This window comes from Felis catus, chromosome B2, assembly GCF_018350175.1.
Source record: "Felis catus isolate Fca126 chromosome B2, F.catus_Fca126_mat1.0, whole genome shotgun sequence".
NCBI classification, from domain to species: Eukaryota; Metazoa; Chordata; class Mammalia; order Carnivora; family Felidae; genus Felis; species Felis catus.
This window is the reverse complement of record NC_058372.1, coordinates 11,049,629-11,076,986: the sequence shown is the minus strand read 5'-3', so window position 1 is coordinate 11,076,986 and position 27,358 is coordinate 11,049,629. Positions and strand designations below refer to the sequence as shown.

At 40.5% G+C, this 27,358-nt stretch overlaps 1 protein-coding gene and 1 long non-coding RNA gene across 4 annotated transcripts in view; both read right to left on the bottom strand.

The window, feature by feature from the left end:
* DEK (DEK proto-oncogene) overlaps positions 1-19,181 on the bottom strand; it is a 30,907-nt gene extending 11,726 nt beyond the window's left edge. For 2 of the 3 annotated variants that reach the window (XM_023253632.2, XR_006597518.1), the window contains exons 1-7: positions 19,023-19,181; positions 18,441-18,600; positions 14,903-15,004; positions 14,545-14,654; positions 13,490-13,584; positions 11,517-11,637; positions 6,909-7,097 (exon numbers count right to left, since the gene is read on the bottom strand). In XM_023253632.2, coding sequence (XP_023109400.1) covers positions 6,909-7,097; positions 11,517-11,637; positions 13,490-13,584; positions 14,545-14,654; positions 14,903-15,004; positions 18,441-18,591 — 768 coding nt within the window. In that variant the 5' untranslated portion in view covers positions 18,592-18,600; positions 19,023-19,181. Of the gene's footprint in view, positions 1-6,908; positions 7,098-11,516; positions 11,638-13,489; positions 13,585-14,544; positions 14,655-14,902; positions 15,005-18,440; positions 18,601-18,724; positions 18,858-19,022 lie in introns of those variants that run through there. The other variant, XM_023253633.2, reaches the window with a different exon arrangement.
* LOC123385285 lies at positions 1,818-6,902 on the bottom strand. The gene is made up of 2 exons (XR_006597519.1): positions 2,669-6,902; positions 1,818-2,003 (listed from the first exon to the last, which is right to left on the bottom strand). It is a non-coding gene; the product is annotated as an uncharacterized LOC123385285 (long non-coding RNA).
* Positions 19,182-27,358: the final 8,177 nt, after the last annotated feature.

The following is a 27,358-nucleotide window of genomic DNA, read 5'->3' as shown; positions in this document are numbered from 1 at the left end:
TTTTTTTAGTTTTTTTTTTAAATGTTTATTTTTGAGAGAAAAAGAGAGAGCTAGAACATGAGTAGAGGAGGGGCAGAGAGAAAGGGAGGGACACAAAATCTGCAGCAGGATCCAGGCCGTCTGCACAGAGCCTGGTGTGGGACTCGAACTCACAAACTGCAAGATCTGACTTGAGCCAAAGTCGGGTACTTGACCAACTGAGCCACCCAGGCGCCCCTAGTTATAAATTTCTACGATAAAAGATACATTTATAGTCTGAATCCACCAAGCTTTCTCTATAAAGTGCCAGAGAATAAGTAATTTAGGCTTTGCTGGCTAAATGTGCTTACTGTTCCAACTTTCATTTTTTGTTTTAACAAATTTCAAAAATGGAAAAAACCATCCTCAGTTTCTAGGCTGTACAAAACCAGGCCACAGGCTGGATCTGGTGTATAGGCCATACATAGTTTGCCATTCCTAGTCTAGATTATATACAACTGGAGATATGTAGGGAAAAGGCAGGAACTACATAAATTAAGAGGATAATTTCTCAAGTTCTATATTTATGTCAATAGTTTTTAGTTCAGTTTTTATAAGCAGAAGTGGATATATACTTATCTAAAGCTATTGCTTAAATTCAAATTTGAATCTAAATCAGTAGTTCTTTACAGACAACTCTGAAGACAGACACATATAAACTAGCAGCCCTGGAAAGAGTAATATGGACAATACATTAAAAAACCTTAAGAGTACACCTGAAACGAATGTAATACTGTGTGTCAGGAGTACCTGAATACTAACATAAATACATATGGACATGTTTATTCTAACCCTGAGGTATACAAAAATGAGGATATATCATCCTCTCTCTTGGAGTCAAGACTCACGTAGATGCACGACGTGAAGTACACGGCACACAGCTGACTCTCAGTAAGTTTCCTTATATTTGCCAATAAACATTTATTGAACAAGGGGTACCTCTCCTCAGGCAGACTGTTCTGGAAGACAGAGGCCAGGTCTCTTTCTCCCCCCCTACTCAGCCAAACACTTGGCAAAATTCAGGTAGAATAAGGCAATCATTTTGAATGAGCGAGAATGATTCATCAGTTACTCATACGAAAACGCCCAAGCTCACAGGCTCTCCACAGTCTGGCTTCTGTGTGCCCTGCTCTGGCTTCTGCTCTCATTGCTCTACTTCTGGACACACCACCCAACCACAAACAAGTGTGTATGTCACAGGTACCCTGGACTTTCTTGCTCCCCATCTTTGTTCACAACTTTCCTTTCTATTCCCAAAGGTCAATTTCAACAGGTATTTCTGCCATTTCTCTCCAAAGCTTTCCCTCGGCAATAGACAGGGACCCTTTCTTTTGGAATCCTGTATCATGTACCATTCAAATGGCATTTGGGTAGAAAATATTTTCTGGAACCTCAACAGCACTTAGTGCACTCCCAATTTATTAAATTGAATAATATAAGTGATAACATGAGAAACCCTTACTTTGAAATCTCTCTTAAAATATTTTGAAAATAAGGGGCACCTGGGTGGCTCAGTCGGTTGAGTGTCCGACTTTGGCTCAGGTCACCATCTCACAGTTTATGAGTTCGAGTCCCGCATAGGGCTCTGTGCTGACAGCTCAGAGCCTGGAGCCTGCTTCAGATTCTATGTCCCCCTCTCTCTCCACCCCACCCCTGCTTGGGCTCTGTCTCTGTCTTCCAAAAATGAATAAACAAAGTTTTTTTGAAAATTTTAGTAATTATAACAAAACACATTATATGTCATTACAAAGGAAAAATGTTGGAGGTTCTCAGAGTTAACATTTAGTTATTTAATCAAATAGGAGCCAAAACTTGAATTTTTTATTCAAAATATATGGGAAAAAAATTAGGTGGTTAAATTTTTTAAAAAATGAAGGCTAGTGTCCAAGTTGTCACGGGATTTATTAAGATTCTGGCTTGCTATTTTGAATCTGCTGTGAGTAGTTCAATCAGAGCCATCTAGCATTGTAGGAAGTTTCGATGTGCTAATGGGAAACATAAAAATTGACAGCTGCCATTAATTTCAGATAGTACCATTTACTATAATCTAAATTTGTAAAAGATTAATAATATAAATTTTTAAAAATCTGAAGAGGATTTTCCATGATCTCTGGTAACCATGAAGGTATAGAATCAGAGGAATGACACAAGCACTTTTTGAAGGAAGGCAAAAAAAAAAAAAAATCTTGGGAGAAAAGGCTTACCTATCTTTTATAGGCAGCAGGGCTCTTGAAGGAGGGTCTCCAAAAAAGACGCCTGTCACAGAGCCAGAATCCTGTCCTCACAGCAGAAAGGTTGTACTGGGTGAACAGATGAACAAAATAAAAATTAGCTTAAAATACACTATTCTTTTAACAACTTGGCTGAGAAAACTCAAGAGTGCCAAGAGTAAAGAATGTGCAAGCCTTAATATAGTTCACAAAAGATTATGAAAGCAAGTTCAAGATTTTATTATGATGATTATTAACTTTGCCTTCCAATGAAAGATTTCAATAGTTGATATGGTTTTGTAATTCCTCTGATCAAATTATTATGGGGAGGGGGTTCTTATATTTTAGAACATAATTAAGGACTAACAAAACTTTTGCATTCACCCTCCCACTACCACCAAATAATTAATTCCCTGAATGGTACAAATATAGAAGTTTACCAAACGCTAGAATTCAAAGTGTCTCTGATCTGGCTGACACTGCAGGATGCCTCCTTCCCCCACAGACTCAGGAAAGCTAACACATGGATCTCACAGCTTCCCCTGCAGTTAGAGGTAGAGAAGTAACAAAGTTCTGGCCAAGGCAATGTACAGGGAGATGTCTGATAAAAGGAATCCCTTCTGGGGCAAAAAACAACAAAGTGAAACATTACTGGAAGAAAACTCTTTGCTCTTCTCTCTGCCACAGGGATTCAGTGCCTTAAGGTAAAAGCACCATCTTGTGATCATGAGGTTAAGTGCCCCTTATGAAGATGGTGGCTCAGGAATAAAGAGGATACTCAAATTCTTGACAACCTTTCTTGAGCTGTTGTACTGGCCCCAAATTGCCCGTCTGTGGATTTCTTGTCATGGAAGAAAAAGGAATTCCTGTTTTGGACATTACTAGTAAGGTTTTTAAGTGTTCGCAACTGGAGACATGCCTGATAGGTATGGGAAGGTTCAGATAAATTCTAAATACTAAGTAATAATTCAGTTTGTTGTATACATTTCTAGTGATAAGAAGGTGTTATAAAAACACTAATAAGCCAAAACTGAAGATGTATTACAATAAAACTTTAAAAAATCAAGTATGCTTTTAAGGGTCTAAGAGATCATGAGAACTGTTTTCTCCAATGGGAAGCATTGCTTCTTTTTCTGTACTCTCCAATAACTTCTCTGTGCCTAAGGTCTAACGCTTATGGTAAATGGCATACCTAAGCATGGTTTAAGCTCACTGGCTCATTTTAGCAATCTTCCCTGAAAGTAGCTAATCCAGTATGGGAGCCACATGATTTTCAGAGTAAGTTTATAGAAAATAACTAAACCTGTCATTTTTCTTATTCCCTCATTTTTAAGAAACTTCATCTACAAATTTCCTAATTCTAGAATTAAGCAACTCTCCTTCTACTGACCTAATTAAGCAAATTTCCAAGAACCAAAATGATAAAGAAGTTTAAAGTGGCCCTTTTATAAACGAATTACTACCCAAGTCACTCTTGGAAAAAAAGAGCAACTTATTTGAATTACTTCTCAAGAAAAGGAGGATTAAAAACCGCTGTGAACCATGAACTACCTATCACAAAAATAGAGCCACAGGTAGGTACAGAGAACTTCCAACAAAATTTTTTAGCAATTATTGGCTAACATGATTAAGTGTGACACGTTTTCCTATAGAAGGCTTTTTAAAAAACCTGCCAATTCTGTTTCAACCATGTGGTTTTCAGTGACTTCAATCCTACAGTGAAGAAATAATAAATTTACTTTTAAATATCCTAGTCTTCCACACAGCTAACTATGAGTCACGAGCAGGTGACTAACACTCAACCTCACATAACTGGTCAATAGACAACTGTAACTTGAACTGGATTTCTGCTTGAGTAAGAGTTCTGACTTTAGCAATATGATCTAGATTATAAATAGTCCAAAGCCCTCAATTTACAGAGGAAACAAAAGATTAATCTACCCACATTCATAGTTACTTATTCCAAGAATCTAATGTTAATGGGGGAGAAATCTTTTATTTATAAAAGAAAATCTGTCTCAAAAAATAAGCAGAATAAGTAATATTAATTTAGTAATCTTCTATGAAAAGAATCTGCAAAATAATTCTATCTACAGGTAGTCCACAACTTTTCCAATCAACCTATCAATCTTCTTTATGACCTCTTAAAAAAAGAGGTCCTTTCATCATAATAATCAAAAATACTGCCACTTATGAAGTCCCTAACAAGGTTGCCACTTATCTCAGTCCTCGAAAAAATGAAAGAGTAAGGGAAAACACAGTTACCAGAGAAATACTGCTCCTGTTGCTACTACTTACCTTTCAAAGGCAATCAGAGCCTTTCGCAGGAACAGAATCAGTAATAAAGTTTTTGAGGAGTATAGTCCTAAATTTGAAATATCCTTTAGAGCAATGAATAATTGTATGGTTGTTGCAGGGAGACTTATCAGAAAAGGAAAAAAATTAAAAAAAAAGCAATTCTCAGTCCAGATTCTATTGGATTGTATTTTATGAAGTTTGTTAGTTTTCTTTTTCTCCTACATGGCTTTTCACCATTTAACCTGGGTTTCTAGCACAAAATCCTTTTTTTTAAATTTTTTTTTTCAATGTTTATTTATTTTTGGGACAGAGAGAGACAGAGCATGAACGGGCGAGGGGCAGAGAGAGAGGGAGACACAGAGTCGGAAACAGGCTCCAGGCTCTGAGCCATCAGCCCAGAGCCCGACGCGGGGCTCGAACTCACGGACCGCGAGATCGTGACCTGGCTGAAGTCGGACGCTTAACCGACTGCGCCACCCAGGCGCCCCCACAAAATCCTTTTTTAATGACACTGTAGAAAGGCTTTGATTTAAAATTAGGACAATTTCCACTTGTGATCATTATCCAGGAACCAATATGATTACAAATCAATCAGGGGTCATTTATATTCACAAGATTCAAAGAATTCTATTTGGAACAATGGGACAGTAATCTGGAAAACAAGTGAAAATGAGTATAAAATACCCTCACTTTTTAACCTACACCTTAGTCATTAAATGGCAGGAAAATTAAATTTAGGAATATTACATATGACAAAAGTAATAGTAGCAGCTAATACTTATTACATACAGTACCTTTGCCAAGCACTGCTCTTAAGTGCTTTAAATAAAGTCATTTAATACAGCCCTTTAAGACTGGTACTTCCATAAACCCCATATTATAAATGAGAAGCTGAGGTATAGACTTTATAAGTAATCTGCCCAAAATCATTCTTGAAGGTAGAGCTGGAATTTGTACCTAGATTGTTTCCAAAGCTCATGCTCATGCTGACCGCTCAGAGCCTAGAGCCTGGAGCCTGCTTTGGAGTCTGTGTCTCCCTCTCTCTCTGCCCCTCTGCCACTTGTGCTCTGTCTCTCTCAAAAACTAAATAAACATAAAAAAAACTAAAAAAAATTTTTTTTAAAGGTTTTAGGAAGCATAGTGAATACATGTAGTCGTAACCCAAAATTTGTTGAAGAATATTACTGCAAAATTGCTATTATTATACATCCACATATAAACAAACATGCTTCCCTCCTAATGTCCTTAAAATCTATTCCATAAAAACCTTAGGGCTAAGATTATTCATCTTCCTTCACACCAAAAATGTATTATGAAACACCTGCTAGATTTGTAATATTCTTTTTTAAGTTATGAAGCACTTTATACTTAGCTTTATAGAAATCTTTAAAAATTGGACATTAAAACAATCATGGATTTAAGTACCTAAAAACAAATACACACTCAGTTCATCACATCTTTATTCCTTCTAATCCAGTAGTTATCAACTGGAGGTTGTCCCGCCCCACTGGGACATTTGGCAATGTCTACAGATATTTCTGATTTTCATAACTAGAAGTTGGTGGGGGGGGGGGGGTGCTACTGTCCTCTAGTGGGCAAACATACTATAATGCACCAGATAGCCCTCCACAAAAAAGAATCATCTTGGTCCAAAAAGTCAAGCCAATTAATCAAGTCCCTAAATAAGACAAAGGAGATGACCCAACTTACAGAGCAAATTCTGACCACTGAAGGGGACACCAAAACAAAGTAAAAAAGAGTCTCTATCAAAACATTATTAGCAATAATAAGAAGTCACTTCCTTGACTGAAGCTACATATCAAGGAAAGGGTATAAGCTAACTCTTTAAATGGTTCAGAGCTCTCCTTTTCCTAAAGTTTCACTTGGGAAACTTAATGCTCTCAAAATTTTACTGATATTCCCAAGTAAAAGAAAATGGCAGGGATTCCTAAGTGGTACAAAACTTGCCCACCCACCAAATAAAACTCAAATGCTATTATGATCATGAAATCATCCCCAATGAGTTGAGAAAAACTGGTGGTTCTTAAACCCCTTGCTTTCTACATAAAACAGAATAAAATGGCTCCATGCACACACTATTCCACTTCCCACTGATCTACTCTAATCTTCAAGGTCCAGTTCAAGTCCAGCCCACACCAACCTCACTCTTCCAACTCCCAAGCTCTCACATGGCCATAAAACCAAAAGCTCCATAAGGGAAAGAATTTATACTTAACTATTTCTCTGTCTTTGTAACTAAAAACAACCAATACGGTAGATAGTTTCTAGAATCTCTTTTCTGGCTATACCTATCATAAGACAGGAATATTTAACTCTCCCATGGAAAGAAATGAGAAAACCCACAAACACCCAACATTTTACCTCTTCTTCGCTTTCTTTATCTTCTTCATCTGAAGACTCTTCCTTGTTTTTCTTTTCATCTTCATCGCTGCTGGATTCATCTGACAGAATTTCAGGACATTTGGTTCGCTTAGCTTTCCTTGCCATTCCAGAACTGTTCCGTTCCTTTTTGTTGCCTTTGCTAGAAGTTTTCTTAGATTTTGGCAATGGCTGTGTACAATAAAGATAACAACAATGGGCTATTATATTTCCAAGTGAATCATTTTTGGTAACTACTTCTCAACTCAATTCTTCTTCTTGTTCCATCTCAGGGGATATTGCCAAACTTAGCAGCTTTACAGACAACAATTCATCTTTAATGTATCAAGTAAATCTTTCTGTCTGAACTACCAATACCCCTTCATTTGTGTTCTCACACCTAGGCAAGACTCTTTCCAAATGCTGAAATACATACTCTGTGTTCTGACTAGGATTAGATGCCCAAGTACACACTAGATTAAGCTCAGAGAGTTACTTACATGTGGTCAAGGGCAATATCTTGAGTTAGACTTACAATTCATTTCATTCCTTGTAAGCATTAATGGCCATGCCAGAGGAGCTTCTTGCTTTAGGGGATGGTCTAATCAAAGACTAGAACCATCCATAAAGGAAATAAAACCTCACTTTACACATCCCGAATTTATGAACTATATAGTTTGTATTCATATTACCTCTGGGCTCTACTTTTGCTAATGTCAGGTTTATATTCTCATTGACTCTAAATATGCAATTAGTGTTGGGTATGTTAATTATGAAACTAATTAAGAAACACAAAATACATGTACTGCTATTACTTTGATATTCAATTAAAGCATGCATATTTAAAAAGCAGAGACCATGTGAAGAAACAATTTGATCATATTAACCAGCAAATTTAATTCTTAAATGCTTTCTTAGGGGAGTATTTGCTAACTTCTGAAATTGAAAACCATAAAATCTTGCATAAAAGATCTGAAAATATATACACTGAGGAATTAAAATTATTTCCGAAATTATAGGTATCTACTATTTTTATTTTTTCCTGTTATTTTCTGCGATAAGCAAAAATTGTAAGGAAAATCCCAGAACATAACCTTATGATATACAGTTATATAAATGTTAGTGGTAACTGTAGGCACTATCTTTCATGAAGTTGGCAGAACCGCAGGTTCTTTCTCTCCTAGAAACTTCCAGTCTAGGGGTCACTGTCACCTACACAAAAATTAAGAATAAGGTGGCTGTTTTGCGTATGTTCTGTTCTCAGGTTATGTACAATCCATAAGATAGCCTCTAGCTGCCCAAACAACCTATTCTTCCTAAAGGCTGACTGGCCTACAGCCAATCTACGTCAGTTCAGAAATTTTAAGTTAGTATGGGGTGATTATGTGTCTCAGTTGGTTAAGCATCTGACTTCGGCTCAGGTGCTGACAGCTCAGAGCCTAGAGCCTGCTTCAGATTCTGTGTCTCGCTCTCTCTCTGCCTCTCCCCTAAATCACACACTCTCTCTCAAAAATAAATACACATTAAAAAAAATTTTAAAAAAAATTAAGTTAGTAGACCACTGATATTTCTCAGAGGGGTTCTCTGTAAGTTTCTATAAAAAAACTTCCTTGAACATATATGGATATCCTTGTTATGCAACCTGTTACAATTACCAGCTAGTACCAGGAACCAAATCCATTTGGATAAATTCTGGAGAAAAGGTGACTCTGATTGTCCAAACTCCCTATTCAATCAATATATGAAATCCAGGACTCAAATATATTAGAAAAGTGTGGTATCCCTTACTATCTCAGTTCAGGAACCAGATACAGGCAGTAAGAATATAATCTATATAAGGAATTAGTAAAGGAGAAGACTGGATGGGTGCAGGATAATCTACACAGGAAAGTGAAAGAATGTTAAACCGTTCAAGTAACCAATCAAGAAAATGCAACTTCCAAAGATAAATAAAGAAGTAGCAATATATAAATATTTTAGAGCCTTCCTGTACTGGTCCTAAAAACAGTTAAACCTTAACCAGAACCCAGTGTCAACAGCATCATCACTTGTTGGAAACAAAATCTGAAAAATAATCAAACTAGAAGTATAACAAAAAAAAGATAGTAAAACAATGTTAATTCAATAATTTTATTACTATGGGGACAAAAATTAGTTACTAATGAGTTTGTAGTGTTTTTCTTAAATGACAAAAATGTAGGTAGTACAGAAAATAATTTGAGATTGATATCAATAGATTAAGAAGTAATCATCACAGAAGCAGATATGAAAAGTGGATACAAGAGTTAGATTCCATAAGAAAGACTGAAAGAGTGGTTCTCAAAATACGGTTCATGGATCGTAGGGTTTCCTGAGACCCTTTTAGAAGCCCACAGTATCAAAATTATTTTCATGATAACATCAAGACATTATTTTCTCTCTTCACTGTGTTTTGTACTGACTGATATTTGTACTGACTGCAAAAGCAAAGATGGTTGTAAAATTGCTGGCACTTTAGTACTAATCAAGGCAGAGGCAGCAAACTGCTAGGAGTCATATTCCTCATAACCACACACTAGAAGTGAAAAGAAAAAGGTGTTTTAGAATGTCCTTGATGAATCAATAAATACTAGTGATGTTAACTCTCAACCTCTAAGTACGTGACTTTATGACATCTGGGTAACAAAATGGGAGGTACACCTCAAACACGTTTGCCACATACTGAACTTCACTGGTTTTCTCAAGAAAAAGCACTTGCACAATTGAGCTGGGAGTTCAGCCAGCCACCTTTTTCATGAAACACCATTTGTAAAAGAACCGTCAAAGTATGCCTTTTCAGACTTAGGTATTTAAAAGACATGTTCTCAAAATGAACGTGAGCCTGTCACTTTAAAGAAAATAACTGATGGTATTTACTGCCAATAATAAATTTCAAAACTTCATATGGAAAATTCACGTCCATAACCATGAACTTAACAGCCTCCTAATACCTAAAAGTTTTTCTGATGAGACAGTGATTTTATTAATTAATGACTTTTTGACAGTGTTTAATGGAAACGTGCCAACATTTGGAAGATCTGCACAATTGAAAAAACCAATAATTTCCACCTGGTGAATGTAGGTTTCAGAGACCACATTACAGCTAACCTTTAATAAACTACCAACCACTGTGGAGTTCTGGTGGTCTATCAGATAATATCCATAATTATGTAAAAGTTTTTAAAGACACTCTTTTTTTCTAACTACATACTGGGTAAGGCTGGATTTTCTTTACATACTTCAAGCAAAACAATGTGCGACAGATTGAAATCCAGAGCAAATAACAATATAGCGGTCTTTTAAGACAGACATGAAGAGACTTGGAAAAATATAAAACAATGCCATTCTTCTAGTTTTGTTGAAAGTATATTTTTCATATAATACATTACTTTTGTTAACATGTAGTGGGCTTACTGGTATTTAAAATTTTTTCAAAAAAATAAATAAATTTTTTTCAGTTTTACTTTATAACATAGTAAATATCAAAATAACCCACATAAGCAAAAGCTTCTGGAGTCCTCATTAATTTTTAAGAGGGTAATTGGGTCTTAAAACCAACACATTCAAAATCACTGATTAAAAGAATGTAAACATATCCCTCAAAACCTAAACAACTTCTGAATGGCTTCTGGGAAAATGGTATTCAATTTGTCACATGAAATTCTTAAAAAGTACAGGTCTGTCCATAGTAAAAGTTTAAAAAATAGGGAATCTCTCATTTTTAAGCAAACTCAAAACACATAAAAAAACCCCAAAACCAAATCAAAAAAACCCCCACCATAGCCCTTGGATTTATAGCTATATGACAAAAATATTCTTTATCTGTCTTTCTCCAGCTAATGGTAAATCATACCAAGAGCAAATAAAACCAAAGTTCCAGAGCTATTTTCTGGTTCCTAATCCTTATGCCCTCTCCCCTCCCTCACTGATGGTTTTCCCCTGAACTCCTAGGTCCTCTAGAATTTTCCGCAATTTCTTTGCTAACAAAATGAGGAAGATTATGAAAATATTTACTGACAGACTTAAACTGAAAGTACAAAGTCAGGTAAGTAATACTTTAATAGACATTTGAAGTCAGTAACGAGTCCTATGTTAAACAATTAAGGCAAACCTAATCTGAATTTTAGGAAGAGTGGGGGAAAGTATAAGGCCATTTTACTTCCAACCATTATTCCAGTGTCTAGAAAATACCCAGTTCTATATGCCCATCTTATCTTTCCTCACTTGGTTGAAGGTTGCATACGTTCCCCATCCAGCCTAACACCTCACCCTCAATTCAACCTGTTTCTGTTCTTCCAGTTCCTTCTAGATATAAAACCCTGAATACTTAGTTTGTATTTCTGTCCATTTGACATTAACTTAGTTAATAATTATTTTTCTTAATCTTCTATCTTCTGTATCTGATAAGAAGACAAATCTATATGCCTCCTATGCTATTTCTATCATGAAACTGGTGCATGTTCTTTGAAAGCAGAAGATACTACTGAATGTTGAGAAGCAATGCTGCTAACAAACTAAACTGTTCCATAAAAAGAGAAAGGAAGGACAGACTATAACTGATTCATTACTGAAATAGTAAAAATTGGTCCTCACTTTGCCAGAAGGCTTTGGATGCATTAAGAAATTCAAGATCCTCTTCACCAGTTCGCTATTTACACCTGATCTCTCCAAATCAAGAACCTCGCAGATGCTCTTTAACATGGCATTTCTAAACCTAAAACAGAAAATGAAAGAAACCAAGTTTGTTATGTAGCAAAGTTTATAAACATTCTCCACAACATAAAGGTAATAGCTAACCACAGTCGCTCAGGTACAAACATTAAAAAAAGCATGGGGGCAGGGGGTAGGCGCCTGGGTGGCTCAGTCAGTCAAGTCGGACTTCAGCTCCCGTCATGATCTTACGGTTGTGGGTTCAAGACCCACCATCGGGCCCTGTGCTGACAGCTCAGAGCGTGGAGCCTGCTTCAGATTCTGTCTCCCTCTCTCTCTGTCTCTCACCCACTTATGCTCTCTCTCAAACACTAAAAAAAAAAAACACCAAGAAAAAAAAACAACAAAAGGGCATCCAACCCAGGGGCACCTGGGTGGCTCAGCTGGTTAAGCATCTGACTCTTAACTTCAGCTCAGGTCATGATCTCACGGTCCTGATATCTGTACTGACAGTACGGAGACTGCTTGGGATTCTCTCTCATTCTGTCTGCCCCTCCTGTGCTCTCTATCAAAATAAATAAGTTAAAAATAAGTCCTTCCTTTAAAAAAAAAAAAAGCATCTAATGTTTCTCTGAATATGGGAAGTACTTTCCAGAAAATAAAAAGCACTTTCCTAATAATCTTGATTAATGTATAAAATACAACCAGATAAGATTATTAATAAATTGAAAATACTATTTACCAGTTAAGCTTTTTAAATTAAAAAAAAAAATTTTTTTTTAACATTTCTATTTATTTTTGAGAGACAGAGAGAGACAGGGCATGAGCGGGGGGAGGGGCAGAGAGAGGAGACACAGAATCTGAAGCAGGTTCCAGGCTCCGAGCTGTCAGCACAGAGCCTGACATGGGGCTTGAACGACAAACTGTGAGATCATGACCTGAGCTGAAGTCAGATGCTTAACTGGCTAAGCCACCCAGGCACCCCTTTAAAGTTTATTTATTAAGAGACAGAGAGAATGAGCATGTGCTTGCAAGCAGGGGAGGGGCAGAGACAGAGAGAGGGAGAGGAGAGAGCCTCAAGTAGGCTCCAAGATACCAGTGCAGAGCCCAACTCAGGGCTCAAACCCATGAACCAGGAGTTCATGACCTGAGATGAAATCAAGAGTTGGGACACTTAACCGAATGAGCCACCCAGGTGCCCCTACTAATTAAGTTTTAAAGGTAGTAAAGGAATAAACTAAGTCAATTCACTAGAAAATAACGTAAGAAGTTTTCAATACTATAAAATTCATGGACTTAATTTTTCTGGTTGGTGATTATAAGACCAGTGCTCTAACCCCTGAGCTATGGAGCCAAACATAGTTAGTGATTAAATACTAGATTTTCCCCTCAGCACTCCTACTGTGATGAAGGAACAATCATCTTTATTATTTACTATTTTTAAACTATAAAGGATTTAATAAACAAAAGCTCTTAAGAATATATCATCTTGCTTGCACTGTGGTAAAGAACACGTTTTCATCAAATTGATTATTTTCAAAATAGTTTAAATGGTACCTACAAGTTGGGGGAACAGAAAGGCTGGCAGGAGATAAAGGAGGGTGGTGGATTTTTCACTCTATTCCCAAGGCTTGAATTTTGAACTGTCTGAATGACTTATTTGAGTATGCTTCTAAGAAATAGAAGCATTTTTTAATGTGAGTTTTCAATAATCTTAACAGCAACTACTTATGGGAAACTAATGAATATCCCAAGTTAACAAAGATCCCAAGATCTTAACAAAGAATGTTAAGATCTTGGCATTAAAAGCAAAAAATTAGCAGTCCACTAAAAATGTTTGGATGGTCTTATTTAAATGTTTAAAAATTAACTCAAAATACATTGATCAAAACACAATACATGTAAAAATAACTTACTTTTTCAACATTTCTTCCTTCTTTTTATATTGGACACTTCCTTTTTCAAATGGAAAGCCACTGAACTGACCCACATTCTTCTTTAATGAGGACACCTGAAAATGTTTCCTTTATTATTAATGCTATTTATTACCCAGTAATGTACATAAGAAAAATTCAAAGCCAACATTTGTATTTTCAAATCTGTTTCCCAGTTATAGTATTGGTTTGTTAAACATTTCTTAACTCACAACGGAAAATAGTATTTGTCACTCAAATATTAACGTTATAAAAGGCTTAAAAATTTAATTCTTTAAAAATAACAATTTGAATTGAACAAATTTCCATCTGGGAATTTTTATTGACAATTAGAGAACTACAACTAAATGTTATCTGACAGTATTAGGGGATGTGGAAAGTCATTTCTTAAAAAAAGATCCTTTCCCCAAGTAATACACATTACTAGTAATATTTATTTCTTATATGAGAGAGTCATGGATTTTATTTTTTGAAAAGAACAGAAGACCTCCAATATCCAAAAGTTATACGATTTAACAGTAATGAGACTTGTGTAAATTAGATCATAGTGAGATCAAATGAGATAACACACAAGATTCTAACATCAAACTTCACTTTGTCCTTGCAAAACCCAAAGTTTCCTCAATTATATGAAATAGATTTGTTTTAACAAATCCCCAAAGAATTACCACCTAATTTATTAGATATTTGCTCAAAATGAGATACAATTATACTTTATCATTTTTTCTGAATAGCTGGAAACCTTCCCAAAATAAATTTCTTCTAATACATTTAAAGATCACTAAAATCACAAGTAAAAAAATTCAGTTTGGCATAAAAACTATACTACAAAGCCTGGATATTACAATCCTAACTGCTAATATCCAACTATGTATTCTGTGATAAATCATTTAATAAATGTGTGTTTCAGTTTGTTCATTTGTATGGTACAGAAACTGAACTAGTTGATTGCTGAAGTCCTTTCCAGAACTAAAATTATATGCTTCTATTGCACAAATACATAAATATGTTACTAAAGACATAAAAAAGGTCTTAACTGTGCCAGGTCTGTTGTAAAGTAGTTTATGTAGATTTCTAAGTTCATCCGTTTTCTTTTTACTCAGGAAGAAATGTATCCTTTCAATTTCACAAAGTTTCTGTCCTTTTCCTAGGAAAAAACACACCGTAATAATTAAAGTTAAGCACTATTATGTGTTAATAGATTTACAGTTATTTTAATGATGGTTATTTTTACAGCATAATTTATTTATAGCTTTTGCTCAATAGGGCAAACTAAATGAAATTATACCATTAATATATAACTACTTAGTAAACACTAAAAACTGAGCACTACTGACCATAAGTTTGATATTTAAACATTTTTAGTGTCAAGTGAAAAGAACAGAATAAACTTACCTTGCGCAATTGTAAATGGCTCTCTCTGTAAGGAAGAGACTTGCATGGTCAATCTCTCCACTTTTTTCTTTTCCCTCTTGCCTTCCACGATCAGACTCTTTTCTAGAAATTAATTTAATACTTCTTAAATAACCAGAAGCTTAAAGAACATATTAATTTTATTGGATAAACATATAAGGAAAAACTGCAGAAATCTCTAATACTTTTCTCCTGAGCATGGTTTTGAGAAGCAAATGAGAGATGAAAAATAGTAAGTTAACAACATCACTGAAATCTTTTTTTTAGAGTAACATTTATTTGCCTGGCAAGTCACAAAGGGATCCAGTTTAAAAAAAAAAAAATCAGAAAGCAAAAAACTTTTATTCAACTACAATTATTGCTAATGAAAGTCCAGTCACTTTGTGAACTATCACCAAGGCCGACTCTTTAATTAGACCTAATTCTGTTGATTGCAATTTAGTTTATGGTACATCATCAAATAGCTAGCTTGGGCTGAGATTATAAGAACTTCAAAAAACATACAAAGAAAGCAATAATTCAGCAAGCTGACGAAAGAAAAACAAGGACCTTAAGCTAAGGCAGAGCAGCCTAATGTTGCTATAAATAGGGCAAAATTCTACAAGTTCACATTTACTGCAACTGACTGGGAGGACATTATTTTGTAGTTCAGTAAATGTTTATAACAGTGGTCATAAATCATTCTAAAAAAAGTTAAACTGTTTATGGTGTGGACTGCTTTAAAAAAAAAAAAAGGCTAGAGAGGCACTTGGGTGGCTCAGTTGGTTACGCGTCTGACTCTTGATTTTGGCTCAGGTCATAATCTCATGGTTCCTGGGATCGAACCCCAAGTAGGGCTCATCAGCAGAGGGTCTGCTTGCGATTCTCTCTCACCCTTTCTCTTTGTGCATGCATTCTCTCTCTCAAAATAAACATTAAAAAAATGCATAAACATTTAAAAACATTAAAAAAGACATATAACATATACTTAAAAACTTAAACCTTTAAACTTAAATTTCTAAAATGATTTACACCCACTGACACAAATTCAGATAAAAAAGAGAACATTATCACTGAACGTCCTTTCATTCATTCAGCTGAATGCTTGTTTTGTGCAAAGCCTCACTAGATACTAAGGGGGGGGGGAGGGGGATGAACAGATGATGAAGACACTGAATATCCTGAAAGACATCACGTCTACTGGTGGTGTTTAGTCACAAATATACTCCAAGGAGAAGGTGATACACACCTTAGGAAAGATACAAATAAAAGTTCTCCGAGTTGAAGACAGTAATTATTTTTGGATTAAGGAAAAACGATCAAAACATTTGGAGGTGGCTTTGAAAGATTTGGAGACATAAGGATTTGCGCAGAAAAAATGAGTAAGGATAAAGGGATTCCGGCAGGTATATTCTGGCAATGGTGTGCAGAGGGAAGAAAACACACTCTAAAGCAATCCCTGTTATCCTGCTGCTGAAACCCTGACTGACTTAAACCATTTTGCTTGCCTCTGATTACCATCTATGAGCTAATGGCTCTCCCGATCTGCATCCAGTCAAGAGCTTTCTAAGCTTCACATCAACTGTCAGAGCCGCCAGTGGACAGCTCCACTTCGTGTCCTCCAGGCACCTAACTCAGTGCGCTCAAACAGAACTCCGAATCCTCTCCACACTTGCTCACCTTTGTGAATTCTGTTTTCCAGAAAATGGTAATAGTGTCAGCTCAGCTGCCAAAGACACAAACCTAAGTCATCTTTTATACTAGCCCCTCCCCACCCAAGTCAAGTCCACCCTTCTTTGGCAGACTGCACTGTCCTGTTTCTGAGATGCCCCAGGAGTACAATCAAATTTTCAGGGCTAGCTGGGATAAAAACCTTCACAATTTTAGTTGCTCCACAAACACGTCAAAGGAAGGAAACAGAATAATCAATTAGAACAACTACAGAATTCCTTGGGGGTAATTATGGAGAAAAAAAAAAAAATCGCATTCTGAACGATCATCTGGCCCCTAAGCATTACTGTATCAGCCACAGGTAGTATTTTTACACTATTTCTATAATTTTTTTCCTGACAGAGGAATCCATCATCCCTGTGGTATAGAAACTTGGTCTTTAAATTTTTTTTTTTTCAACGTTTATTTATTTTTGGGACAGAGAGAGACAGAGCATGAACGGGGGAGGGGCAGAGAGAGAGGGAGACACAGAATTGGAAACAGGCTCCAGGCTCTGAGCCATCAGCCCAGAGCCTGACGCGGGGCTCGAACTCACAGACTGCGAGATCGTGACCTGGCTGAAGTCGGCCGCTTAACCGACTGCGCCACCCAGGCGCCCCAAAACTTGGTCTTTAAAAAGAGACTAAACAACAAACAAAAAATCGGAGGTAAAAACACTCAGAAAATTTTGGACTAATAGTTGAGATACTGCAGCCAATTTTTAGTTATTGTATTGTGAATAACTTAAAAATAATTTATAATTTTCTCCAACCGCCTCAGTACTTAAATGTGGAAATGCTCCGATCTCAGAGCACCTACCACTTCTAACAAACAAAAAGGCATGCCGTGTAATCTCAACCCAGATCGTAGGTATAAAATGCTGACCTGGGGCTGGTTGAGGCTTAAAAGAAATGGGACACTTAAACCCGGGTTTGGAAAGAACACTTCAAACTTCTTCCCAAGTTTGGCTGGAGCCACATATTAAACAAACCTGGATTGATCTAATATCATCAGAGGACTTTAAGAGAACGGCGATACAGACTTTTTTAAGTGACTGGAAAACATTTTAGGAACCTGGCATACCCGGAAGTGGTAGTGCCCCGTGCATGTTGGAGAAAGTGATGCTCTATCAGTCCCGCATCCGGTAAGGTCCTCCTGCTTCAGGCCTCCAGGCAAATAATGGTTAAAATAGTGCACTCCTGCAACTCCAAAACTGAGACCAGTTTCGGAGCTCTTTCACAGTTCACCGCTTTCGTGTTTAACTACTTTCTCGAGCAACAGCTTTCACTGGTGTTTCCCCGTGAGAGTGAACTCCCCCAAGCCTCTGCAAAGGGCCTCTGCTGAAGTTCAGCAGATGCATGGAAAGTTGTCAAAATATCTCCAGGACTAGCGTGAATAACGTCTTCACGTCTGCCATGTGTGGTTTCAGGAAAGACCTCGCAAGAACTTCAAAAGGCAAAACACCTGTACTTAAATTAGCAGAAGATGAAATTAAAAACAGCAACCCTGGCGACTTCAAAAGCCAACAAACAAGTCTTAAAAACAGATCTGAAACTTAGAAACGTCCTGTCAAATGACGAAAACGTTACGAACGCAGATTGCTGGCCACAAGTCAACCGCAACTCCCAAATGCGTAAATAACAACGCTAACAGCTATTTTCTACCAACCGGAATTCACCAATTCTCTGCCACTGCTCAACACCAAAAAGGGATAAATCTCGCCAACATTCTCGCCAGAGATCCCTCCGATTCAGCGTCTCCAGGCGCAAAAAAGGAGGCAAGGAAACGGTTTTCTGAGAAATCCATCACCAGAGACGCGACTTTCTCCCACCTTTTTCTTCCTCCTCCTCCTCTTCCTCCTCCTCGTCGTCCTCGTCCTCCTCTTCACTTTCCTCTCTCGGGCCGGGCATTTCGGGCTCTTTCTCGGACGCGGGCTGGGCGGGGGTTCCCTCTCCCTCTGCAGCTGGGCCCGAGGAGGACATGCTGTCGACCTGCGGGCGGGCAGAAAGCCACACGTCTCGGTCCCCTCGGCCCCGGCGGCAGGGACGGGGCGGCCACCGAGACCTGCCCGACCCTTCACGGCCCCAGAACGCCGGGGGCCGCGGGAAACCCGACCTCAAAGTTGCCTCCTCCCGCGGCCGGGACAGCAGCGCTTACTCCCCGGGGACGGCTTCCCTCCGGCTGCGGGCATTCCCGAGGCGGGAAAGCGCGGGCGCCGAGCCGCCCCTCCCTCCGCCGGGCCCGCGCCGCCCCCCGCCCGCTCGCGCCGGCCCGCGCCGCCGCCGCCGCCGCCGCCGCCGCCGGCCGGCCCGCGTCCCCTCCCCCCGCCCCAGGCCGCCGTCCAAATGGCCGCGGCGGTGCGGGCGGGCCCGCGGCGCCCTCTCGGCCTCCTCTGCCCCGACGCAGCCCTCACCGCCGGTGCCGGCCGCCGCGGGCCTGGCGCGCGAAGGCACGAAGAGGCTCCGGGAGGCGGCGGCGAGCGCCGAGGAGGAGGCGCGCGGGCCGCTCTCTGGCGTGACGCTCGCGCCGCGCTCTCGGCTCCCCCGAATCAACAAGATTTTCAAAATGGCGGTTCGGGAAGGAAAGCGGGAATGCGGCGGCCAATCAGGGCCGCGAGCTGGGAGTTGGCGCGCGCGGGTGGGGGAGGCGGGGCAGCCGGGCGCCTCCGCGGGGAGCCCGGGCCGGGGTGGGGCGGGGCCGCGAGGGGTCGCCCCGGTGGCGGGCGGAGGGACGGCGCGCTCCCGGGCCGCGCGGGCCGGCGCTTGGGCTCTCCGCTGGGGAGGCGTGCGGGCCGCGTCCCGGCCGGCCGGCCGGCCGACCTGGCGGGGCTGGCCGCGAGAACGCTAGGGGGCCTGCCAGGGCATTGTCTCCTCGGTTCCTGCCCGGAAAAGGGGGGCAGCCTGCGCCCGGGAGGGGCGGGCGGCTGGTGGTAGAGAAGTTGCCATCTCAGGAAGTCGCCACCTGCAGTATTTCACAGAGGTTGAAGGGAGTATTAAATGAGTGATCTCCATTAGGGTCCAGAGATCGTGCTGGGGGTGAGCCCTGAAACCGCTGTATTTCGGAGGACCCCATGCCTTGTTTAAGTTGCGCCCTAGGGAAAAAGACCCAGCCACGTTCGAAGTTCACGTCACCAGAGACAAGTCGATTTCCAGATCTGTAAATGTAGCGAGTGTGTTTGTGCGCGCGATTTCCAGACCTGTAAATGTAGGTGTGCGTGTGTGTGTGTGTGTGTGTGTGTGTGTGAGAGAGAGAGAGAGAGAGAGAGAGAGAGAGAGATACTAGAGGAAATACGGTATTGCCCAGTAATACCCGTGAATGTAGGGGGTGTGTGTGAGAGAGATAATAGAGGATGTCCAGGATTGCCCAGTTCAGACCCATAAATATGGGGGACATAATAGAGGACATACGGTATTGCCCAATCCACGCTCGTAAATGTAGGGGTATTGTGTGTGAGATAATACAGGAAGTACGGTATTGCCCATTCTAGGCCCCTAAAAGTAGTGTGTGTGTGTGTGTGTGTGTGTGTGTGTGTGTGTGTGTGTGTGAGAGAGAGAGAGAGAGACAGAGAGACAGAGAGAGACAGAGACAGAGAGGGAGATAACAGGAAATACGGTATCGGCCACTCCAGACCCTCCTCCCAGAGTTCTAGGCCAGCTCGGCAGACACCTTTGAAAACTCATCGTTACCAAAACCGAATGTAATATTTCTGCCCCTTTCTGTATGTGATGCCCTTCGTTTCTTCCCCCTACTCAACCACAGCTGTCCAAAGGATCCTATTACTCAATGGACTTCATGGAAATAGGATGAGTTAAATTTGCCTGAATGGACTCCAGATTGCAGGGCATAAATGAGACATTTTCTTGGAATCCTCTCTTTTCCTTTTGTGCCCCTAACGAGAACAAACCAATTCAGTCGTTTCTACCCTCAAATCTTATACTATTTTCCCCACTTTACTGATGCCACTCAAATTCTGTTCACTCTTTCGCTTGGAGTTCCACACAGCCTCACTGTTCAGGTGGCTTCCACATTACCACCCCTACCCCCCGCTAGTCACATAGCAGCCAAGGTGACTTTTTTTTTTTTTTAAATCTCAGGTTGGGTACTCCCTTGCTTAAAACTCTTCAGTGGTTTCTTACCATACTTGGAAGAAAATTCAAAATACTTATGGTTCGGGACGGGGGTGGGGGGGTGGGGGGGCGCCTGGGTGGCTCAGCCGGTTAAGCGACCAACTCCTGGTTTCAGCTCAGGTCATGATCTCATGGTTCGTGAGTTCAAGCCCCACATGGGGCTGTGTGCTGACAATGCAGATCCTGCTTGGGATCTCTCTCTCCCTCCCTCTCTCTCTCTCTCTCTGTCCCTCCCCTGCTTGCTCTGTCTCTCTCAAAATAAATAAACTTAAAAATATACTTACGGTTCACAAAGTCCTATGTAATCTAGTTGTTGACATTTCACCTCTCTGAGACCTTTGGCTGTTGCAACCACACAAGCCTTCTTTGAAGTTCCCCCAGAAAGCCTGGCTCATTCCTACCTTTGAGCTTTCTACTTTTTTTCCTGCCAGGATCGTTTCTCCCTCCATCTTCAAATGGTTTGCACCTTCACATCATTTAGCTTTATGCCCATGTGCTTCTGCTACCCCTACACCATCACTGTTCCCTTTCCATCCTTTTCCATTCATTCATGTATCATTCAGAAGTATTTGCTGAGCACCTGCCTCCTGCCCATCACTGGGAGCTAGGGATCAGGACTAAGCCCCTGCAGTCTTCAAGCTTGCATTCTGGTTGAGACAATGAACAAATAAGTGACTGTATTGAGTGACTAATTTTGTTAAAGGTAAAGCAGGCTAAAGAAGATAGGAAGTACCAGTAAGGTGGACGGGACTTTATTTTGCATATTTGATAACTGTTAATAAGATGACATTTGAAAAGAGACCTTAAATAAATGAGAGTGCTGGAGAAAGACTGGAGATTCTAAAGAATCCTCTCACGTAGTGAATGTAGGGTATAAGAAGCAGAGAGGAGTCGATGATGACTTTTGTTTTCTGGTTCAATAACTAGAAGAATGGAGTAGCTAGTTACCTAGATGAGGAAGACCTCTGGTTGAGGGGTGGGGGACAGGGCTTCCTTTTTCTTTGATGGGGGAGGTGGGGAAGGGAATCAGTTGTTTTGTTTTGGACCTACGAGGTTTGAGATTCTTATTAATCTAAATGGAGATTCAGAATAGGCAGTTGGATGTGAGAGTCTGGCATTCAGGGGAAGAAGCTCTAGTCAAGATATAAATTTAGCACTTGTCAACATGTAGATGGTATTCAAAGCCCTGGGACTGGCTGATATTATTAACAGAGTGAATACGCTAAAGATGAGGAGAGGGTCAGGATTGTACCCTGGAGCTCTCCAGTGTTTAGAAATTCAGGAGAGAAAGAAGAACCAGCAAAGGAGAGGGAGCTACTGCAGCCAGGAAAGGAGGAGGAAAATCATGGAAAGCTGTGTCTCAGAACGAAGCCAGATGATTGTCTAAGAGGGAGAACGTGATCACTTGGGTCAGAAGCTGCTAAACGATCAGGTGACAAGAGAACTGAGCATTGTCCATTGGCTATCACGATGATGCGTTATCAGTGACAACAGCTGTTTCTGTAGGGCTGATATTCGTGAAGGTGCCAGGAGTGAGGCTATAGTGAGACAGGTAGGCAAGAAATGGATTTAGACACTTTCTAGGAATTTTCCTGTTCAATGGAGCAGGAGCTCAAAAGGAGTTTGGTTTTTAAGAAGGGAGAGGGGTGCCTGGGTGGCTCAGTCCATTGAGCATCCCACTCTTGATTTCAGCTCAGGTCATGATGTCATGGTGGTGAGATTGAGCCCTGCGTTGGGCTCTGCACTGGGCGCGGAGACTGCTTGGAATTCTCTTCTTCCCTCTCCCTCTGCCCCTCTCCCCTGCTCATGTGTGCTCTCTTTCTCGAAGAAGGAGAAGAAGAAGGAGGAGGAAGAGGAGGAGGAAGAGGAGGAGGAGGAGGAGATTACTGAATGTTCATATGATGATAGGAATGAATCAGTAAAGAGGGGGAGAGTTCATGGTGAAAGAGAGGGAGGGGACAGGAGCTGGAGCTGATCTAAGGTAGGTACGGTAGGGATATCAGGTTGGCTTCTCTGTAGGTGGATACTGAAGCAGAAGTTGGGGTGCCAGATAGTTATGGGAGATCAATACCTGTGAAAGGAAGGGACGGATGCAAGACTGGGCAGAAGAAGAGGTCAAACCTAGGCAGAACTGATGAAGCCTCTGCCAATCCCGTGGGGAGCTCTCGAGGAGTGCTCTTCAGAGTGTCCTTCCTGGTCGGACTTTCAGAACCCCGTCTTGCTTAGCCACTGCGTGCACGCCACCCCAGAAAGGGCATGACTTCAGGCCAAGTGACTCCATGGCTGCAGCAGACCCGGAGGGAGCTGATAGATGGGCTCTCTGCGGCTGCGCAGCAGGTCCTGCCTTGACGGGGGATCTGGGTGGCACATCTCCATGTAGACCACAAATGAGAGGTTGTCCTTGGATGGGACAGTGGACATTTTCTACACAGTAACAAGAGAAAGTAGAGCCTATGGGTCCAGGCGCTGGGTGGGGTTTGGCACACGAAGTGGGAGTTTTAGAAGTTATTCCTTTACGTTTCTCAGTGAAAGCAGGAGCAGAATCACTGACAGCGAGCGTGGGAGGAGATCGTGGGAGGTTTCAGGAGAGAGGAAATGCGAGCTAGTCCTGGAGAATGGGGATGAGTGGATTAGGGAAGGTAGTGTGGTTGCCAGGATGCTTCAAGAAGGACTCAGTGACATTGGTGTTCATGAGGTCAAAGCACCAGTTAGGCTTATGGTTTTCCTCCAGCTATATTCATCTACTCGGGAGTAGCTGGGAATATGGCAAAGGTTTGGGTACAACCAGGTTGGGATTTTGCCAGGCAAGTACAAAGAAAGGAGAGAGGGAGGAGCGAGTTGAGGGTATGGACAGGACACTGGATATAATGATGGAGCACAGAATCTGAGCCGAGCAGGGAAGAAGGTCAGGCAACGAAAGGGGTGAGACTTAGTGAAAATGGGTCAAGATCCAGAATTTCACTACCCAAAAGTTTTACTGTCTGTCTTCCCCACTAAAACGTAAGCTCCTTGTAGCTGCAGGCACTTTGGGTTATTCATCGCAGTATTCTCACCCTCTGAAGCAGCACCCCCCCTCACCCCCCGGCGCATAGTTAGCGGTTAATGAATATTTGCCAAAGGAATGCACACCTAATTCTTATTACTCGCTCATCACGAAGATTCAGAACGCTTTTTGTTTAACGTGACGAGATGATGTGTTAGGACTGGGCAGTTTAATTCGGCAAAAGTTCACTTTACAGCAGTTTAGCAGCTTTGTTTAACCTCAAAAGTTTATTTCTTGTTCTATAAAGCTTTCCGTCAGTTGAGGCAACTCCCAGGGCTTCTATTCAAGTGGTTTACTCATTGCTCTAGGCTACTTTGATCTTGTACAGCCGCCATCTCTGCACAAGTGCTTGGAGTTCACGGTGCTAGGGGAATAGGACAGGAGGAGGACTCATTCCTGCTCTTCTAGGGTTCTGCTCACTGGCCAGTGGCCAGATTAGTCATAAGACCCCACTGAACTGCAAGGAATCCAGGCAACATGGGGGCACATGTGGAATAATTGGTGAGCGTTGCTGTCTCTGCACATAAGGGTCTGATAATTGCAACCAGATAAGGCACAGTTGAGATGAACAGTGCTTGTGTGTTGGGTTTTATTTTGGAAATACTAACAACGCTGATTCTTAAAACTTTTTTTTCTCATTTTGGCTTGAGAAAGTTTTTACATACACTGTACACATATATCTATCTTTCTCATACACATATCTAACTCTTACATGCACATATCTATCTTTCCCAGACCATAAGCTTCACGGGCAGAGACATGTCCATGCTATTTATTATTCTCTCCCAGTTCCTGGATCAGTGCCTGACTCATAGTAGATACTTTAAAAATATTTGTTTAATTGAAATGAACCCTCTTGGTTCTTAGTGGCATGAGTCTATTGTTTGGATGCTAAAGACCTTCCAGCAATATATCAACTCAGTAAATTAACATGGCTTGAATAAACTGATGACCAGATTCTTATTTAAACCTCGTCATAAATATAAATATAGTGACCCATTTGGTCCTTCTAAAAACAAGATATCATACTCTATTTTGGTAGAAAGAAGCTGGCCAAAGTACACAGTTTAGTAATTTGAGATTAGGTTTGAAAATATGTGACTGCAACAATATCCAGTTGGTTGATAAACTGGATATTCTTGCTGTGACAATGGCCAGGGAAGGCTGTTCAAGGTAAGCAGTAGGAGAAGTCGAGGGAAATGGTGGTGTGATTATAAAAGCTGGAGGACCAAGGATAAGTGGTTACCAGATTTTGGCCCTGGTATGTAATTTTGCTCTATATTTAGCAAGTATTGTTTGTAACATAGTTCATGAGTATATCCTTATCAGCTGTTCCATTGAATGAGACCAAAGAAATAGAGAAGCATGGAGCTTTGGTATTATTTCCCTTGTTGACTGTCAACTAAGATCATCTGTGGCGAAGGGGGCTTTTGTACCTATGGACTAATATTCAGTGCTTAGATTATATTTAGTGCCATCTCTGTTGGCCAGGTCATAACATCAGAGGCAGTGAAGTGTTTTCTACTACAAGTTGGCTAGAAATCATCAACATTGTCACAAGAGTATCCAAATGGGGTGTTGTCTTAGGCAATAGATATATCTAGATCACACCCATGTTTACCATTCTCAGTTGGCTTCCCATATTACACACAGGACAGAATTCAAACCTGCAACAAAATGTATGACACTCTGAGCCTTTACTTGTCCAGCTTTATCACCTACTCTTCCTTGCCATTCATACAGGCAACCTATCTTTTTTTCTCCGTCTTTCCTCCCTCATTCCTTCCTTCCTTCTTTCCTCTCTCTCTCTGTCTCTCTCCTTACATTTTATATGAGATATAATTGGCATGAAATAAAATTACATAAAATATCCTAGGGGAACCTGGCTGGCTTAGTTGGTACAACCTGAGTCTCTTGATCTCAGGGTTGTGAGATCAAGGGGCAGGGTTTACTTAAAAAAATAATAATAAAAAGAAGGTATCCTATCAGATGAGTTTTGACATATGTTTACAGCACAGAACCATGACCACAGTCAAGACTGGGAACATATCCACCACCTCCAAGTTTTTTTGTGCTCCTTTGTTATCCTTCCTGTCACCTGTCCAATCCCTACCCCTGGATAATGATTGATCTTCTTTCTGCCACTATAGTTTTTCTACACCTAACTCTAAATACACCTAACTCTAAAATAGTCCTATAAATTTTGTTTTGAGTATAGCGTTTTATGAACTTATTCTCTAAGTGAACTAGAGAAGGCTTGGGTGAGTATTTATCCCGTAGGCATTTTGGGTTTATAAAATTAAATTTAGAATAAACACATATTTGCAAATTTGGAAAAGAAAATTGTCCCATCCACATCTCAAGTTAATGCAGTTGTTCTCAAGTGGGATGGGTGTGGGAATTTTGCCCCCAAGGGATTTCACATTGTCTGGAGACATTTCCGGTTGTCACAACTTGGGGAGGTGCTACTGGCATCTAGTGGGTGGAGGCCCAGGATGCTGCTAAATGTCCTCCAATACACAAGACAGCCCTCTCAACAAGAATTATCTGGTTCAAAACAGCAGTATTGCTGAGACTGAGAAACCCTGATAAAATGCAATGTACTTTCTTTAACTTGTGCTCCCCAAAACTGCTCTCATAAAGACCCAACAATCATCCCCAAATAGGCAATTGAAAGGCTTCTTCTATAATAGTATTTAGCTTCTCTACAGCATTTGACACTCTTTACCATCCTCTTCTGTCTTTTAAAGTTTATTTCATTTATGTTAATAATCTCTACACCCAGTATGGGGCTTGCACTCATGACCCAGAGATCCAGAGTCTCATGCTTTACTGACTGAGCTGGGCAGGCACCCCATCATCCCCTTCTTTCAAAACCCCTTTCTCTTGCATGACAGTGTCTCACATGGCATTGCTTTCTCTTGGTTCTCCTCCTCTGTTAGCTATCCTGCATCTGTTGATGTTGATGTCCTTCAGGGATCCCCATAGGCTCTTGGTTCTTATTTTACACGTGACTTTTCTGGGTGCTCTCTTCCACATCCATAGTATGAATGATCTCTAGGTTGATAAAGTCCAAATCAATGCATTTAGCAACTTTCTCTTTGAGTATCCTACTCTTATCCACTATTAGATTTCTTCACTCAGTATCCTGTCGATATCTGAAACTCAATAAATCAAAAACGAAACCCATTCTCTTCTCCAGCAAATCTCTCCCCTTTCTACTGATTCATCTCATCTCTTTGTTGTCCACCTTGTTGCTCAGACTTGAATATTTGAAGTTATCTTTGGCTTTCCCTTTTCCCCAACTCCCCACATCAAGTCTTCTGGATTCTAAATCTCTAGATCTAACACACCTTATCTTTCAGGCCATATTAGCTTTCTCCCTAAATGCTGTAACAGAATCCTTCCTGATCTCTGCCTGAAGCCTCATCCTTACTGAAAACCAAACAAGGAGTAATCTTGCAAGTTCTACAGACTATTGTGTTTGTTTAGCAAACAGAGGTTAAGCTTTCAAAACTCAAAACATTGCCTTCTCCGTGAAACATTCCTTGTGTCTCTGTGAAGTTGAGATTCCTCCTC